The sequence below is a fragment of the Diadema setosum genome, chromosome 2 (assembly GCF_964275005.1).
Source record: "Diadema setosum chromosome 2, eeDiaSeto1, whole genome shotgun sequence".
NCBI classification, from domain to species: Eukaryota; Metazoa; Echinodermata; class Echinoidea; order Diadematoida; family Diadematidae; genus Diadema; species Diadema setosum.
Genome location: NC_092686.1, coordinates 20,377,044 through 20,395,583, shown reverse-complemented (window position 1 = coordinate 20,395,583; position 18,540 = coordinate 20,377,044). Strand labels below are relative to the sequence as shown.

The 18,540-nt window shown below is 37.9% G+C and overlaps 1 protein-coding gene across 1 annotated transcript in view; it reads right to left on the bottom strand.

Annotated features, from left to right (window-relative positions):
• Nucleotides 1-18,540, bottom strand: part of LOC140240637 (6-phosphofructo-2-kinase/fructose-2,6-bisphosphatase-like) — a 141,955-nt gene that overhangs the window by 34,252 nt on the left and 89,163 nt on the right. Inside the window, exons 6-9 of the mRNA XM_072320393.1 lie at nucleotides 16,477-16,533; nucleotides 10,817-10,938; nucleotides 7,202-7,263; nucleotides 2,292-2,365 (exon numbers count right to left, since the gene is read on the bottom strand). Of these exons, the coding sequence (XP_072176494.1) occupies nucleotides 2,292-2,365; nucleotides 7,202-7,263; nucleotides 10,817-10,938; nucleotides 16,477-16,533 (315 nt within the window). The remainder of the gene's footprint in view (nucleotides 1-2,291; nucleotides 2,366-7,201; nucleotides 7,264-10,816; nucleotides 10,939-16,476; nucleotides 16,534-18,540) is intronic.

Sequence of the window (18,540 nt, the reverse complement as noted above, 5' to 3'; positions counted from 1 at the left end):
GCTAAATCCACATCATTTTTGTATGATTTTTTTAATAAAATATGCTGTTACCATGCCAACAAATAATTGACAATGGCAAAAGATGAAGTTTGCACATTATACTTACTATACCAGTTACACATGCCAAATTGGTTCAAAAATTTTCAAAAACTGAGGGAGATAGTTCAATCCATTCTATGTTTTTATGATTTACATATGTATATTGAAAAAAAAATTGCTGTTACCATAACAACTTATTGTTCATCATTGCTGAAAGTTGTGTTTTGCACATCTGAAATATGATATTGGTCACATGTGCCAAACCTCAAGTCAAATGCTCAAAAACTGAGGGAGTTAGCTACTGTAAATCCACTGGTAATTTGCATGATTTTCATTAAAAAATGCTGTTACCATGTCAACACATTGCCCAACAATGACGAAGGATGAAGTTTGCACATCTTCATGCTACAGCGGTCACATGTGCCAAATTTCAAGTCACAGGGTGCGTTCAGGCACTTTTCTACTCAAAGCAAACTGTAACATACCGTACTCGCGCCAGAGGAGCACTCGAACGCTCCTAAAGTGTACCCTACCATAATGAACTGAGCCAAAAGTGGACCACTTCCCAATGTGCTCGAAAGGGGACCAAAAACATACCAAAACTTTGCATGTGAGAATGCACGTAAAAGGCACATTCATCATAATGCAACCAGTTCATTCTTTTTGTTCGGGACATCTGTAAGTAGTTCAAGCACAACGGGTGAATGACCCTTTTGCTACAAAATGAGTGACCCTCTCTAAGAATAACACATGAGGTACGCTTTCTCAACAGAGTGCTCAAATGCACCCAAATACTAAAACAAAACTGAGGGAGTTAGCAAAGTCTGCAATATTTTTGTGATTTTCACAAAAAAATGCTGTTACCATGGCAATACATTTTTCAACGATGACAAAAATTGTAGTTTGCATATTAACATAATTGGAGCAATAACGTGCCTAATTTCAAGTCAAGTGTTAAAAAAAGATAAGAGGGAATTAACCAAATTCACAATATTTTTGCATGATTTTCATTACAGATGTTGTTAGAATGGCAACACCTTGAGCAACACCTTGAATTTTTTTAGTCCAATTTTGAAAATTTTGAGTCAAATGCAGAAAACTGGGGGAGTATGGCCAATCCACATATTTTGTATTTGTATAAAAACTGTAGTTGCTATTGCAACATATTTCTTCACAGTCACTCCCGAAAAAAGCTGTCTTGCACAATTACACATTACATTGATTGCATGTGCCAAAATTCTGCTGAATTACTTTAAAACTGCTACAGTAGTTCAATCCCCAACATTTTGTTGGATTTTTACGAAAAATTGCCACTAACATGGCAAAGCATGGAATGTAATAATGATGTGCGGGTGGGGATATAATGAGGGAGTAGCTCCACATGTAGATCCACAAGATTGTGCAGCGGACATTACAACCGCCTGACCAGCCAAATGGCCACCCAATCCTGTATGATACCTGTATACCCCACACTACCCTGTATGTGTGGGTGGGGGCATGATCATGATAATTACATGTATGTGAGAACTGACAGGTGTGATATACAGGCTTAAAATACCACATACAGTGATTGAATTCACTATTACCAAGTCTAACATGTCAAATATTGACTTGAGGCATAAAAACTATTTTTAATAGCACCATGTGTTCATAAAATTATTATACTCAACAAAGTGGTATACCTACTTCTATTTTTAGGTAGATGAAATTTGGTAATGAAATTTGGCCAAGAGATAAAGTGTGATTGGCGGCGATCTGCAAACGCATCTTGCGACATCTGAAAAGGATGCATTAACTGAGTTGTGAGTTATTCTTCCCTTTTCTGGACACACAAAACACATACTGGTACTCACAAAGTTTTGGTGGGCTGATCCAGAACATCTAATGTCTTTAGTGATGGTGGTCTGAAATATATTTCTCCTAGGCCACCAGGCCACTTTTAATGTCGAGCCTTATATGGCTTGGAATTGTAAAATACAGCCAATATGCATGAAGACAAAGCATAACATCTCACTTCACATTAAAATCATTTACAAGTCATAGTTCAAGAGCTGGTCACCCTCACCTCTCAACTGTTGTTAGGTTTCTATTAAAAAACTATGGAATGATGCAGCCTTATCAGTCACAGTGATTGAATACACTTGTAAACTTGGGACTGAATTGTATAATACAAATGTTCCATGAGCAGCTTTCATTCATATTACATTCAAATTACAAACTAACTTTAAAACAAGTAGATGTTTTCAACTTACTCTAGTCAGGTATATGGTGCGAGGGATGATATGGATGTTCATCAGATAGTACACAACCCTGCTCTGGATGTGACCTACAACACACCAAGCAAACAAAGCACACACATTGCTATGCAAAGAGAAAAATTGAAAGAGCTTCCATAGGCACAATTTCAAAGTATTTTCTTAATTCAATGATTTAGACAGGAAATTAAATCTTTAAAATAAACAGCATGGTATATAAATCATTCGAAACATATCTTTCGGGTTTCTCACAGCGTAGGAACATCAGAAACATCATTTACTATTAAAAGGCGAAGTCAAAACCTGTCGGTGCACAGAATGTAGGGTAATGGGTGGTTGCTAATAGTTGGATGAAACTGGGAATGCTATGTGGTTGTCTAGCCCAACTTTGTCTCACAGAGGTACTTTGTCTCAAGCCAAGTACGACATGCATGCAAGACAAATCTGCACCCCTCTGTATATCAAAAAGGTCAGTCAATGTTTTGGTGGGTGTACTCTATGCTGAAATTTGATCTGGCTCTGCTGAACTCCACCTCATATTCAATTCAGTTCAACTGAGATTTATTTCCATTCGTTCAAAAAGAAAAGTATACATTATACAATTATTATTTTATCTTTTTTTTTTCTTTGGGAAAATACATAATAGAAGTATCATGAAGTATAATAAACAATTACAGAATTTTATTAAATAACCAAAATATCAAAGAACACCTAAAAGATTGACAAAAGAAAAGTATATTAGTGGCCTACTGAAAAGCATCGAAAAGAAGGGCTTGTAAGATGTGGGTCACTTGAGACATAATATGTACTAAATGTTATCCAAAATTGATTCACACAGCTGTATGTAACAGAAAAACAAATCATAATAATAAATAGCAGCTATTTTCGAATACAAAAAAAAAAAATACAATTTACAAAATAAGACACTGACAACTACAGTTTTACAAGCTATACAGACACATGGATTGAGCCATGTGTACTCAGAAAAGACAACATCTTATAAGAGAGAGCACAAGGACATTTAATACAAAACAATGAATAACAAGAAAAGAGAGGACAGAAGAGAGAAGAAAGAGCGGAGGAACAGAAGGTCTGTATGATAAATGGTACTCTGATCAGGACAGGTGAAAACAAAATGATCAAATCATTGATTTAATTATACAATGTTATATACCTCGAAAGCAAATACTTTCTAAACTTATATTTGAATGTAGTATTTGTAAGGAATTATCTTAAACTGTCATCTAAAATGTTCCACAATTTGGGGCCAGTATAAGCAAATATATTTTAGAGTGCACTGTTCTCAATAAAGGAAGATGAAAATCATTAGATCTTCGGGTAGGGTAATCATGAACCTGGCTATTTCGGTGTAATAAATCATGAAATACTTTAGGAAGTATTTTAGGAAGTATTTTACTAATCTTCTTATTTTCAAAATATTATGGTAAGAAAATAAAAAATCTGTATGTAATTGGGATGAAGGTTAAAAACAATTTCAGTCTGTTAATATTCTACATGGTGTATATTACACGAAATAATTCTATAAATATTTTTGATATGAGACTTCACGAAGGTTTATTATCAACTCAAACACATGTTGCCTTGAAGGCTATCTAAAGAGTAACTAAAAAAATGCATTTTGTCTTTGGAATACATTTGTGATAGTATTCAGAGCTCTTTATCTGCTTTATTATAGTTTCATATTATTTTTCTTTGCCGAAATAGGTGATTTCAAGTTGGGTGCTAACTTGGCACTAGCACCAATAATAAAAACCTAATTTGAAATGTAGGTGTTAGGAGGTTGTCCTCAAAATTACGCCATATTTCTGGTAGTTGGTGCTGGGACTGATGTTGAATGTCATCTGCTGAACCGAGCTCCACCATTTGTGTTGCCGATTTATGTGCTTTTTCCCCACTGACCAAAACTAGCTAATAGGGATTATCATCTTCGTCATTTCAAGTTTAGTGATAGTGTTATCATTGCTGTGAGAAACCCACATTTACAACCATAAGTAGATGCACATTGTATGTGCAAAGTCAATGCTAATGCAACGGTCGCCAAAGTAATGTACACAAACACTCTTGACATGTCTACAAAAATCTGAGCCTGGGAGCAAAATTAAGATCATTGTATTTGGGAGAAGGGATGAAATTTGAGGCATTTTGATCTGCCTTCCTCATTATGGCCCGAATTCACGAAGGTGGTACAAATGAAACCATGGTTTAAACCATGGACAAAAACCATGGAGCACCAAGTCTCGCACGGAATATTTCGTTACGAAATTGGTTATTTCGTCGACAAAATGACCGTTTTGTTAAACAAAATTATCATTTCGTGGACAAAATGTTCATTTAGTTACAAAATGTTGTCATTTTGTTACAAAATAATCATTTCATCGACAAAATGACCGATTTCGTAACGAAATATTCCATGCGACACTTGGCACTCCATGGTTTTTGTCCTTGGTTTAAACCATGGTTTCATTTGTACCACCCTCGTGAATTCGGGCCTATGTGTCTAAAACTAAGCCGTCATGACTTCATCTTTTAACAATTGACTGTAAATATGCGCCACTATTACTTTTTTCATCGCACAATTCCCGCAGACTTCGCGATGGTACAATGCCAGCACGTGGTGTTGGGGATTGTTAATTGTGATCGGTATCATTGCATTAATCTGACCATCGGAGTTGGAGCTCAATTTAAGGTACCGGTAGTTGTTTGGGAGATAACACTAGCACTAGCACCCATCTTGAAATCATGCAATATCAAACACTGCATGAAATGGATCATATTTAGATGCGAGTTTCTTCACTTTGTCTCCCTTTACAAATTAAATCTGTTAAGATCGCAACTGCTGATCTGTAAATTAACAAACATGTCGGAAAAAAGGAACCAGTGGGACTCGAACTTGTCATCTACTGCTTTCCGGGCAGCGACACTACCACCAGGCTGTCCCTGGTTGCCGGCAGTGACACGATGAACGTGGAACAAATACCCAAGCTCCGAAATTCCGACATTATTTGAAGTAGTCCAAGGTGGACAAGGCATATTAAATGAAAGAAAGATATTATTCAGAGGGGTGAAGGTTTAGATGCGAGTTTCTTCACTTTGTCTCCCTTTACAAATTAAATCTGTTAAGATCGCAACTGCTGATCTGTAAATCAACAAACATGTCGGAAAAAAAGGAACCAGTGGGACTTGAACCTGTCATCTACTGCTTTCCGGGCAGCAAAACTACTACCAGGCTGTCCCTGGTTGCCGGCAGTGACACGATGAACGTGTAACAAATACCCAAGCTCCGAAATTCATATTTGGATCATATTTGTTAAACGGAAATTTGAACTTGAGTGACAAGCATAGAAAGAACAAAATGCTGATACACTGCATGCCTCAAAACTTGTTTATCGATGTTAGCCTCACAGGTCAAATTATGTCAATGCAAAAGTTGGAAGCTTTCTCCAACAGGAAATGTAAAGAGAAATGGCAAAACCTCAATTTTAAATAAGTCTACACCAAATTTCAGCTGTATTTCAAAGAATTTGAATATGAAATTTAGCACAATGTTCTGTCTTAACCCTAACTTACCTGGGGGGGGGGGGGGGGGCCATAATGGCCCCCTCCCTCGATGAATTCCGCGACCATTGCGGCGCGCAAATTTTTTTGACCGCGCCGTTCGCTGACTTTTTAATTTCAAGTCTCGCGCAACTTTTGAGACCATATTTGTCGCGCCCGGGCATACCGTTGCGAAGCCACGCCCCTTCAAAAAACTTTCGTCAACCCCAAAATTGCTCAAAAACTTAATTTTGTGTACAAAGTCAATACAAATTGTGTTTTTTCAATTAATTCATATAAAGATTCATATTTTAAATTTTAATGGCTGAAATCAATTTATTTTAGTATAATTATGCTTCAGAAAATGCTTGTGACAAATTCTGCTGAAAAAACAACAAAAACAAAAGTTCAAAAAAACAGGGAAATACATAAAGAATTGATAAAACAATAAAAAACCTAAGAAATTAATTTTGATACTGAATTTTTTTTTACGCACAAATATTTGGAATGTCACTAGGAATATTTACACCAAAAATCAGCATTCCGTAAGCTTTTATAAGCCAGTTACAGACGAAAATGAGTTTTTTTTGCATATATTTGCATAATTAATTGATTTAAAATAGAAAATGCAAATTTTTTGAAAATTTAACTTAACAGTCTTGTAGATTACATCCGGCTTTATGTTCATGCAAAATTTTGCGGCGATCGTGCGATCAACGGCTGAAACCCAAAGGGGGGCCATAATGCCCCCCCCCCCCCCCCCAGGAATTCAAGCTCGCTAAATAGCCCAGGTAAGTTAGGGTTAACATAAATGCTATTTACAGGAAAAGGACTAATGTCTCACACAACTAGGTATTTCAACACAGCAGTATTCTACTTGATAGGCTTAGGTAGCATATTAGCTACAAGGCATCTATATTTGAAAATGTGGCTACATGCCCTTGAATAACATCATAAAAAAGTTGCTGCTGTTTGTCAGTGCCTTCACCCAATCTTGAGATTGGCATACCAGTTTGTTCCAAAATAACTTGTAACCATCATTCTGAGAAAAGAAAAAAGTCTGCTGACCTCATACTAATCTGAGTAAAAGATGCACAAGAAGACACCACCTGAACACAATTCCTTCAGCCAGCATAAGAGTTCATGAATTAAAAAAAAAAAAATACATATATATTTCAAACCAATTATACATGATGTACCAAGTCATAGTCCATGCTTATCTTTAATTTGAGCAGAAGGCTATTTTCCATGTCATGAGTAGAAATTCCTGTGCAAAAAAAAAAAAAAAAAAAAAAAAAGGAGTGATGGTTAACTCTAGCCCTCTAACAAAGAATGAAGAAACCCTTGCTTACCACTGACTTTGTTGACCAGGAAGCGGTCACCAACGTTGATGATCTTGATATATGACAAATTCCTGCAACATGCAAAATGATTTCGTTAATTCACATCTTTTGAAAATATATGATATTGTTGGTTAGAGCTTAAGGCCCTGTTTTGATAGACCTTACTCCAATAAAGTTAGACATTCATGTCCAGAGAACAAAGCTCATCACCTCAGACAATAAAACTGCAGGAGAGAGCAAGGGATACCATTTTAACAGACACACATCGAAAACCTTATCCAGGTGGGTTTCTCCGAAGGGGATGTGTCCGCTAATGCGACTACTATGCCTACCGGCCAGAGCCACCTTTTATTCTAGACTAGGCAATTACAGTCACTGACCTCAACTACATAGATATCAGCGGTCACAATCCGTGCATGTGATCAGCATGTGGTGTGTCAATCATTCCCCGACTGCAATGTTGCCTATGCGAGCTGAGTGTATCAAAAGAATGTTACCACAGTTGTGTTCAAATAGAAGGGTTGTCAGGGTAGAATTGCGGTAATGTCAGGGTGATGCTAGGGTAGAATTTGGCAAAAATTACCGCGACAACATCCAAGTAACATTTTGCAGGGACCGTTTAAACAGGCAGGGTGAAAAAAGATTACCCTGACGTTGCCCTATGCCGCGGTAACTCTCGTTTGAAAAGTTTTGTTAAAACTGGGCTTTAGTTGTTGCTAAGTAGGGTAAGTCTTGGCAAGCTTTTTGGTTGTTATGGGCAACTTCAGTGAACAAAGCATGCATAGTTAAACACATTACCAAAATGGTCTTTTGACAGGCATGCTTAAGTTTGTTGTAGTTAGCTCTTCACTGAAGACAAAGAAGATCTCAAGCTGGTAACGAAACTAAGACCCCATTTACAGTGAGCAAAAAGGCCGGGCTTGGCCGCGGCGGAGCCCAGCCTTCATTTCACAGCAAACACGCAAAAGGCCAAATGTGGTACCAAAATTGGTCGCGCATTTGGCCAAGCTCTGGAGGTAGTCTCAGCTGCGGCTCGGCCCGGGCTTGGCACGGACTTTTCTCACTGTAAATGCAAACTGGGCCAAATGCGACCGGCGTGCTCCCAATAATAGTCGTTTGTTTACATGCAGAGCCCCACTACGACAAAATATTGAAAGATTTGAATTAAAAGCCCGGGCCGAGTCCTCCACCGTAAACGGACAAAATTGCGGGGCCGAGTACTGGAATTGAGGCCGGGCTCAGCCTGAGCTCAGCCCGGGCTCGGCCCAGCCCTGCACTGTAAAAGGGGTCTAAGAGTGTGTCACATAATCTCATCACAGAGTTACCTGTTAGACGTGTACTTAAAGTATGGTGAACAAGAAAAAAATGTCGGTATTCATAAACAAAGTGATTTATATATTTCTGCAAAGCTTAAGTCTCTAGGAATATGAATAGTTAACTTTCATCAGGTGAAAATGTCTTTAGAACGATTGAGAGATGGTGTTTTGAGGCCCTTTTTAGACCACCTGAACCTGATCTGATGGCGAAATTTTGGTGACCAAAATTATGACGTCACGACATGGACGAATCAGCCCTGTGCTCGCTGATGTGATACGCTACCGCTAGCTAACTTTGCACCTAAGCTACGCTCTGTATCACGCCGTGCGCGCCGTGGTTCGCATTCAAAGCGTGAATTCCACATGATGGCCTGAGTGCACCGAGGTATCTGTACGTGTCTTGTTTACTCTATCAAGCAAAAGTGAGTTATAATTTCACTTATTGAATCCATCTTCCTTCCAATTACCACGAAGTATACCTTTTTAAATTTCCACTTGCGTTTTCGCGCCTCAGTCTCTACTCTTAAACGGCTTATAGTAACCGTTTAATAGGCCTAGTTAGTACAGTAGTAGAGCCTAACGTTACGGTAGAACAAGAACTCTGACCTAGCTAACATAAGGATCTACGTAGTGCTTAGCGGAGTAGCCTATGTAGGGTTGGACCTACTACTCATCGACCGCCTAATGTTTATTTGCTTGATAAGAATATTTAACACTGCAATTCACGTAAAAAACTTGACCTACGTGATTGAGAAAATACAGCTCTATCAAATGCCGTTGTTCCCTTTTCGATTCGAAGTTTCAGTGCAAAAATGTCACCGACGAACTAGCGTGGCCTCGTTTCAGCTCCCCGCGGTAAATCGCGTTATCACTAGGATCGACCGCTGTTTTTTTGCATTGACAATGCACGCAAACCGAGTTGTATTGAACACCGTGTTGTAGAAAACGTCAACAAAGCTTTTTAGGAACTTCCATAGACATTAATTTGTGCTGTCATTACGATTCGGTGAAAATATTCATTCGAAATTTTGTCCTTGATTAAAACCATTAATGAACAGTGAATTATCGCGTTTTCCCACACCATCCTCATCTACATTCAAAGCCGATCCATTTTTATGTGCTTTGCGCGCAGACGAAGTGCGTACTAAGTGTTCAGTGCGCGAATTATACGCGGTCGGTTTAAAAGAATGTGGTCGATATGTAGTGGGGCTACCATACACACCAAACTAGCTCTCCAGCGGGGACTCGGCGGTTCGTTACTGACGTTGCTTCAGACTATATTATTATGGCTATTATTTATTTATTCATTTATTTATTTATTTATTCATCTCTTCTTCTTTTTTTAAATAATGGTACATTTTACCCTGCTGTTTCTGCCGATAAAGCAGATGCGACTAAAGACAGGCAAGGTACAGTATTGTATTGCATCCGCTCACAAAGAACTACGTGCTTTATGAATGGCGGACTCGATGTAGAGCTAGCTAGCGCTGCACACTCGATCGCTTTGCGCGAAGACAAAGTGCGTACTAAGTGTTCAGTGCGCGAATTATACGCGGTCGGTTTAAAAGAGTGTGGTCGATATGTAGTGGGGCTACCATACACACCAAACTAGCTCTCCGGCGGGGACTCGGCGGTTCGCTACTGACGTTGCTTCAGACTATATTATTAGTATTATTATGGCTATTATTTATTTATTTATTTATCTATTTATTCATTCATCTCTTCTTTTTTTAAATAATGGTACATTTTACCCTGCTGTTTCTGCTGATAAAGCAGATGCGACTAAAGACAGGCAAGGTATAGTATTGTATTGCATCCGCTCACAAAGAACTACGTGCTTTATGAATAGCGGACTCGATGTAGAGCTAGCTAGCGCTGCACACTCGATCGTAAAGGGTACGTTCGTCCATGTCATGACGTCATATTTTAGGGCCCCGAAAAAGACGGCCGTTCTGGAGCGAAAATCGGTGAAGTAAATCAGTCAGTTTTAACTCAGTGGTACGAATATATTTTTTCAAGTCACATAAAAAATCTGTTTTAACAGACATTTCCCTCTGCTTTGACACCTTCTTTTGTATGATTTTCTTGATTTTAATGTCTCGTTCACCATCCTTTAAGAATGCATCCATCATATGATGCATTATCCCCTGTATGGGTATAAATGTTACATATTCTGGCAATTCACTGGATTGAAATGGTCAGATTTGATTGCATCCAAACTATGCAACATTCTTTAAATCCCACAGCGCTTACAGTTACAAGAAATGCATTCAACATCATTACGTTTTTGTGGATCTTTGTTACTCACCTGTCATGGTCATCTGAAAGAGATTCGTAGGTTTCCTTGTAGTGGTCTATTCTTTGCAGGAAATCCTTAATAGCTTTCTCCTTATCAATGTCGTAGTAGTCTGGACTGTTTAGTTTGACTTCCTGAAAGATTAACAGCAACAAGGAAGTAGAATTGTGGTACAAGGCATACATCAGTATCAAAGCCAGAAATGATACAAGCAAGCAAACAAGTGTTGAAGCTAAAGGATACCATCAGTGTCAGCTTCTCTCTATCACAAAGATGTGTTTCTGGAAAATCCAAAGAAATAAAACACAATAACGTACTATGGACTGGCCTTTGAGGGGGATACAACATTTATTGCCTGAAGTACAATCACATTTCCCTTATCTTCGACTCATGCAGTATGATTCTAGTGAAGGCACTTAATGTTTATCCCGCACAAGCAGCCAGTCCATATCATTATCATTATTGAACAAAATCAGACATCTATAGTAAACTTGAAAATACTGAGAGTTGATGTAATCTTGAAGATATATCAGGGGTGTTGGGTGTTCCTAATTCATTATCAAATAATTGAATATACTTGAATAAGAATAATCAGAGTTTCAGTTTGAAAAGTTTCAGTTTGAAAGTTCATTTTCAATTGGCAAATAGACATTAAGTCAGTAATGATTTATGATACTGTCATTTCTGGAAAGCTTAAGTCTCTAGGAATATTGAATACCGGTAATTAACTTTCAGAAAGTACATTTGTAAAAACGTCTCTAGAACGATGGAGAGATGGTGTTATGAGACCCTTTTTAGACCACCTGAACCCGATCGGTGACCAAAATTATGACGTCACGAAATGAACGAATTGGCCCTACGCTGATGCGCTGTGCTACACACTCCATCCACACAGTGGGCTCCGTCTATGGAAGGCCGTTGCAGACATAATTCGATTAGGGCATACGTATAAAAACGGGCATACGTATGCAACTGCCTTTAGTGAACGTTTGCTAATTGACCATAATCAGCGAGTGCTGTTTGGCAAACATTTGCACGGTGCGATAGCATACATTTGCAAGTTTTTTTGTTAGCAAAGTTATGCTGTTTTTATACATATGTGCAGAATGCCAGTAAAGGCAAGGCAACCAATGAAGTTAGCTGTTAGAACCAGCTGATCAGCTCAGTACGGCTTAAGTACTGCTGAGATCAGCTCAGTATGGCCAATAAAACTCAAGTGGAAAAGAATTGCGGTAAGTGCAAAAGTTTCCAAAAAAAATCTTCAGCTCACTGAAGAAGGCAGATTTAACCATGTTCCAGCTGAGGAACTAACAAGGTACGGTGTGAGATTTCCACGTACACATACAGTATGCGTACACTTAGTACCTCCTTGCACAGGTTGGGCGTGAGTACCTACCGTGCACACTATATATACACACGCAACATACACTCATATACTAAATTATGCATATTAAACAAAGTACCTGATTGGTCAATCAATTGCATACATATGCGCAGTAAATTAACACACGTATGGAATAGGGCATACGTATAATATAAATAATAATAAACAACGTACAAACGTTTGCCAAACAACACTCGCTGATTGGTCAATTAGCAAACGTTTGCTAAAGGCAGTCGCATATGTATGCCTGTTTCCATAAGTATGCCCCAAACGAATTATGCCCGCAATGGCCTTCCATATCCGTTGTCTCTCCCTCGCTTCTTCTACCACCCCAACTTTGCCACTGTCACTATCAGTGTCATTGTCACTGTCATCACTCAATTCACTCTCAATGTCAAACTCAAAGTCTTTCTGTACAATATAAGGTAAAAATTGGGACGTTGTAATGTCTCAGCCGAGAAAGCCAATGTGACTAAAGACAGGCCAGATATTGCATCCGCTCACCAAGAAATATGTGCTTTATGAATGGCGGCCTTGATGTCCTGCTGCACTCGTAAAGGGTTTTGTTCATTTCATGACGTCATATTTTAGGGCTCGAAAAAGACGGCTGTTCTGGAGCAAAAATTAGTCAGTTTTAACTCAGGATTTCTCAGTGGCACGAATATCTTTTAATAAGTCACATTAAAAATTTGTTTTAGGAGACATTTCCCTCTGCTTTAACACCTTCTTTTTATGATTTTCTTGATTTCTAAGTCTCGTTCACCATACTTTAAGGTACCAACAGCAAAATCTGGGCTTTATCTGCAAGTACTTAGTACTTGATTTGCCCCACTTCTATGAAACTAGTGCAAGCTCTACTACTAGTATCATCCTGCCTGGATTTTCGAAATGCCGTTTTGTATAAGTTACCCCAAACAAAATTGGCTCAACTTCAATGATACAAAAAGCAGTAGCACAGATCCCAGATCGCTCATTACTCTCACCAAAAAAAAAATAATAATAATAATGATAATAACAATAATACTCTCATAATACTCCTATTCTGAGGTCACTGCATTGGTTACCAACTGAACAGCGCATCAAATTCAAAATTTTACTTTCTGTCTTCCATAGGCATTAGTATACAAGATTCTGCTCCTCTGCATAATGCTTCATTAGTCAACATAATCTAATACAACCCTGTCAGCAGACTCAGGTTTACTTGTGGTACTGGCATGTAGTAAGTTGGGGGGTGGGGGGAGAGCGCCGTTGTACATGCGGGGCCATCTCTGTGGAATTCTCTGCCACCGCACATAAGAAATGCATCAGCAACAGAGTTATAAAAGACTAAGTTGAAAACTCATTTGCTTCATGACATTTGAACTTTCTCATTTCTCTATCTTATCCTCATGCTTTCATCTACAAGTGTGCTTTGAGCATTTCATTTATGGAAATGGCACAATATGAGTTGTAATTATCATTATTATTACCTGTCAGTACATGGTGTCTGTCCAGTGATATGAACATTACCCCCCCCCCCCCCTTTTTTTAATTTTGGCAAAAATTTATGGATAGTTATCTCTCATAAAAGTGTTCTAAAAGATTGTATTGCATTTGGGGGAAGGGAGTAATGCACATTGGAAACAGAAAAGAAAACAACATCCCTGAAATATACCCTTTTACTGTGGAAACGCCCAGAGATATTGGAAGCATGTTCCAAATTTTGGGGCCCATGTATGAACTAGAAATGTCACTATGGCGACTGGTATGCCTCGGCCATAATGCATGGTTCTCCTAATAAGTCTATAATACAATGTCTTGACAATGTGTGATGACAGTTTCACAAAAATGGCAAAATACTGAAATGACAGATTTGTCACAAATGTCTTGAATGTTCATTTTCTTTGAACTAGGTTTGCTATATTGTCTAAGAGTGCAGGTACTCATATTTGGGGGTTTGAGGATATTTACTTGACTTTTGACCGTTTTATATGTTTATGCATTGAGTAATTTTCAAGGTATGAAGAAAAAGTGTAATTTCTGTATTAAATAGAAAAAAATTTTCATTTTAGCCTGGTCTTTGACCCTAAGACTCTAAAATTCACAAGAAAATCACTGTCAGGTAGAGCATACATAAATATGCAGTAAGTTTCATGGACACCTTGAGTCACTTTCAAGATATGGAGGAAAAAGTGAAATATAGCACTTTCATTTGAGCTTTGACCTGTTGATTTTGACCTTGTGGCAGGAAATTTCCCAGAGAATCTCCATTAGGTAATACATATTAAGTTTCAAGAAAAATCATGCAAACACTGCATAAATATGAGGGAAATAATTAAATTTTGAAGAGTTGACTTTGACATTTGACCCATGACCCCTAAATTCCCTAGATAAGCCCTGCCAGTTAGTACATGCATATGTACCAAGTTCAATGAAGATACCTTGAACAATTTGCGAGACACAGAGAAAAAAATAACATTTCAACATTTTCACTTAACCTTTAACCTTTTTACCTCATGACCTTCAACTCTCTCTGGAAAATCTATATTTGGTAGTACATGTATTCACTAAGTTTCAAGAAAATACTTTCAGGCATTGCATAGATATGGGGGAAATAGTGAAATTTTGAGCATTTGACCTTGACCTTTGACCTCTTATCAATTTCACTCAAAAACTACTTATTATTAATTGGCCCATCATCCAACATCCTTGGACAAAGTTTGGTGAAATATGTGCTTCATCCAGCCTTGAGTTATTGTGTAAACGGATAAATTTTCAGATTTGACCTTGACCTTTGGCCGATTTCACTCAAAAACTCTTATCAATTGCCCATCATACGTCATCCTTGGACAAAGTTTGGTGAAATTTGCTTAATCTAGTCTTGAGTTACTGCGTAAAAAGATACAATGTTTTTCGATTTTTTCCAGTCCCTCCCATTCTTTTCTTTGATAATGACTTTACAGGGGCACTTATTTGTATGTCCTTCAGTAAAGCACATACCTTACCCCCAAAATATGCATACTATAGCATTCATTCTCTCTTGCACTGTCACCTGCACACACGACTCCTATTGTCTATTATACCAGTAGTCAATGGTGCTGCGTGTTTTTTTTTTCTTTAAAGTGCTAAGTCACTGTTTTTCTTTTCTGTTGTTTCTTTTTTTCTTTCTTTCTTTAGCAAAATGTGTTTCATGTATCAAGATTAAGAGTTTTATGAGTATTTTTATAATTGGTGTTGTATTATATTCATATTACATGTATAGATAGGGCCTCATCCACGTCAAGTTCTGCTTATGATGACGGTCCCCTGTATTGATTTCTCCTTTGTTCATAGATACAGTATGCCTTGATATGTTATTTTGATTCATATGTCACTACAGACTGATGTTGTTATGAAAATGATATTTCTTGTATTGATTTGTATGCTAAACTCTCCTTTTTTTTTTTGCATACTCTGTTTCACTTTGTTTTCATTTGTTATTGTATTTGGAGAAAGAAAATGCAGAAATAAACCAAACCAAACCAAACCAAACCAAACCAAATTTCATGGTTTGACCTCTGGCCGATTTCACCCAAAATCTAATCAAGTAATCACCCCATCATACTTTATACTTGGACCAAGTTTGGTAAAATTCCAATCAATATTACTCAAGTTATCGCGTAAACAAATGGGGACTGACAGACGTACAGACGGATGGGCAAACAACCTGAAAACATAATGCTTCTGGCACCCTTTGGGCAGAGGCATATAAAGCATGATCTTTCAACTACATATATACTGGGTGTCCCAAAAAAGGCAGAACGGTGGATTTTCAGTACCTTGCCTTCTAAAAGTGATATATTTTTTGACCTCATTAGAAAGATCATCTTCCGCAGAAGACAATGATAGCAAAATCACAAAACTTTCTATTCTATGCCCAATTCTGTAAATGCAGTCATTTTCAGATTTTGCTGGATTTTTAAGCCCATTGATCCATGTCAACAAAACATACAGCTTTCAAATTGAGCGTGGGCCAGGAAAAAACAGTGTGTGTGTGTCTGTGTGTGTATGCATGCGCACAATGTAAAAGCTGTACCGGTATCTTCTGTTGACATGGATCAACGGGCTTACACAATACACCATATGAAACGCGTATCGCACCCAAAAAAGACAAACCGAAAACTCCGATAAACATTACATGTCAGTTTCGGATCAGCAGCTTGGTATCACTAAAAAATACAAAAGAAGGAGAGAGAAACACAAACTGTAAAACATACTACACACCCAAAGACATACATGCAGAATTGAAAAGTACAAGCTGAATACAAACCCGGATGTTGGACTGTATGGTCTCCCTGTCATCACAGACAGACTCAACAAAGAAGCACTGTTGAAGAAAGAGAATAGCAACAAGTCAGTTGAACATTCAGCATTATGTGTTGCATTGATCAGGTTTAAAGAGCCATTCATAGAAATCGAAAAACGCTGGTCCTTTCAGTGTGGAGCCATAAAGACATTATCAACAAATACTCAAGTGTCTGTTCTTTTTCCTCCATCAATATCACCACCTGAAAATCATTAACTTTTTATGCAAGTTTGTCATTCAAACAACTTCCTTTAAAACTTTGTAGCAAAACAGCTGAATCCTTTGTACAATGGGGGCGCTGTGGCATAGTGGATAAGACTCCCGACTCCCGATCGGAGGACCCGAGTTCGAATTCCGCCCAGTACTTACGTCCGTGAACAAGGTGTTTTTACCCACTGTGTCCCTCTCGACCCAGGTGTATAAATGGGTACCTGGCAACGGTAGGGTAATAATAATAGCAGGGCCCTTTGGTAGAGCATAGAGAATATTGCTGTATCGGTTTATGAACAAATTAAAAGGGATCTCATCTGGCTTGAAACTACTTCGTGACTGAGATTTTGCTAATTGCAGAGATGTCTTCGCTAGCCTATCGCTCTGAGACTTCTATTGTGAAATTACAGTGATTCCGAGCAGTCACAAGAAATTTTAAGACACGATTTAACAATATGGCTGACTGATTTTTAAAATTCTCAATCTGAGCTGTCTGACCTGTATAATTATGTTCAGATGAATGAAAACTACAAGAAAAGTAAGCATAGTGAAGATCATATATTAATTTAATCATAAACCGACAGTAATAATCTCAGTTTTTACTGTATTTATCGATGAACACTTTAAAAGTACAGGCTTCATTCCTAAACCACTCATGAACTCACGTTACTGCTAATTATGCCTTAGAATAAACCCCGCTATTTTCCAGCTAAATTTAGCATCTCAATGAGCCCAACGGGTCGTCCCAATCACAATGGTAATGGACAATGACAATCACCGTCCACTCCAAATTCCACACATTGTGAACACTACTGGTTCTATGGCAAGCTGGTTTCAGTATCTCTAAGAGTGCAAAATGATCACATTTTGAAAATTGCAAAGGGTCGACAAAAATGGTCCTAAAATCATAATGCATTAACCAAAATTAAAGAACTTGGTGTAATTCTATTGGAAAAAGAATGGCCTTTCCAATAGTATGCAAAATAATGACATATTTGAAACAATATTGCTGAAATCAAAGATTTTAGGTGTTCCATTCTTTATAGGCCACCTGTTCCACAGGTCATCAAATGTGTACATTTGGGCATAAATGCACACAGGGCAGTCAACCAAAGTGGAGCCTCCAACATAATGCACTGACTGATTATATGTTAATGAGCAAGGTTGTCACCAACATTCCATGGCAGCAACTTCTGTAAAATGAGGAATGTTTGCATGCATTTTAATATTGCAAATTTTGCAAGAGCCAAGATTCGCAAAATTGAAAAACATGCGAATGTTCTTGTCTACACTTTATCCATTGAATGCCAGTCAAAATTTTCAAAAGAGGCCGTCAGCTCCAATTCATGAACAGTTCATGCCGCGGATATATCTTGTTTTACAATATTCATTTCCACCACCCTTCCAACTGAATCATATTACAACTGGACATTCCTAGACAGAGTTGCAGCTGTAAAATGTCAAAAAGTTAGGGGAGCCCTGAGTGATTTGCCCAAAATCTTATCAGCTCATCTATATCTCCTTTGGCATACCTGGGCAAAAAAAAAACCCAAACAAACAAACAAACAAACAAACAAACAAACAAACAAACAACCAACAACAACAACAACAACAACAACAACAACAACAACAACAACAACAACAACTGAATATTTATTTCAAATCATAACTACAAGATCTTGGGCAGACTGAATCCTAAAAATTGCAAAGCCTTGCATGATTGTTTGCATATATGTCGATACCTTTATCAACTAACCCCATGGCTGGGTCAATGGGCATTTCCAAAAAGTACAGCAGAATGATAAGTTTAAAAAAGCA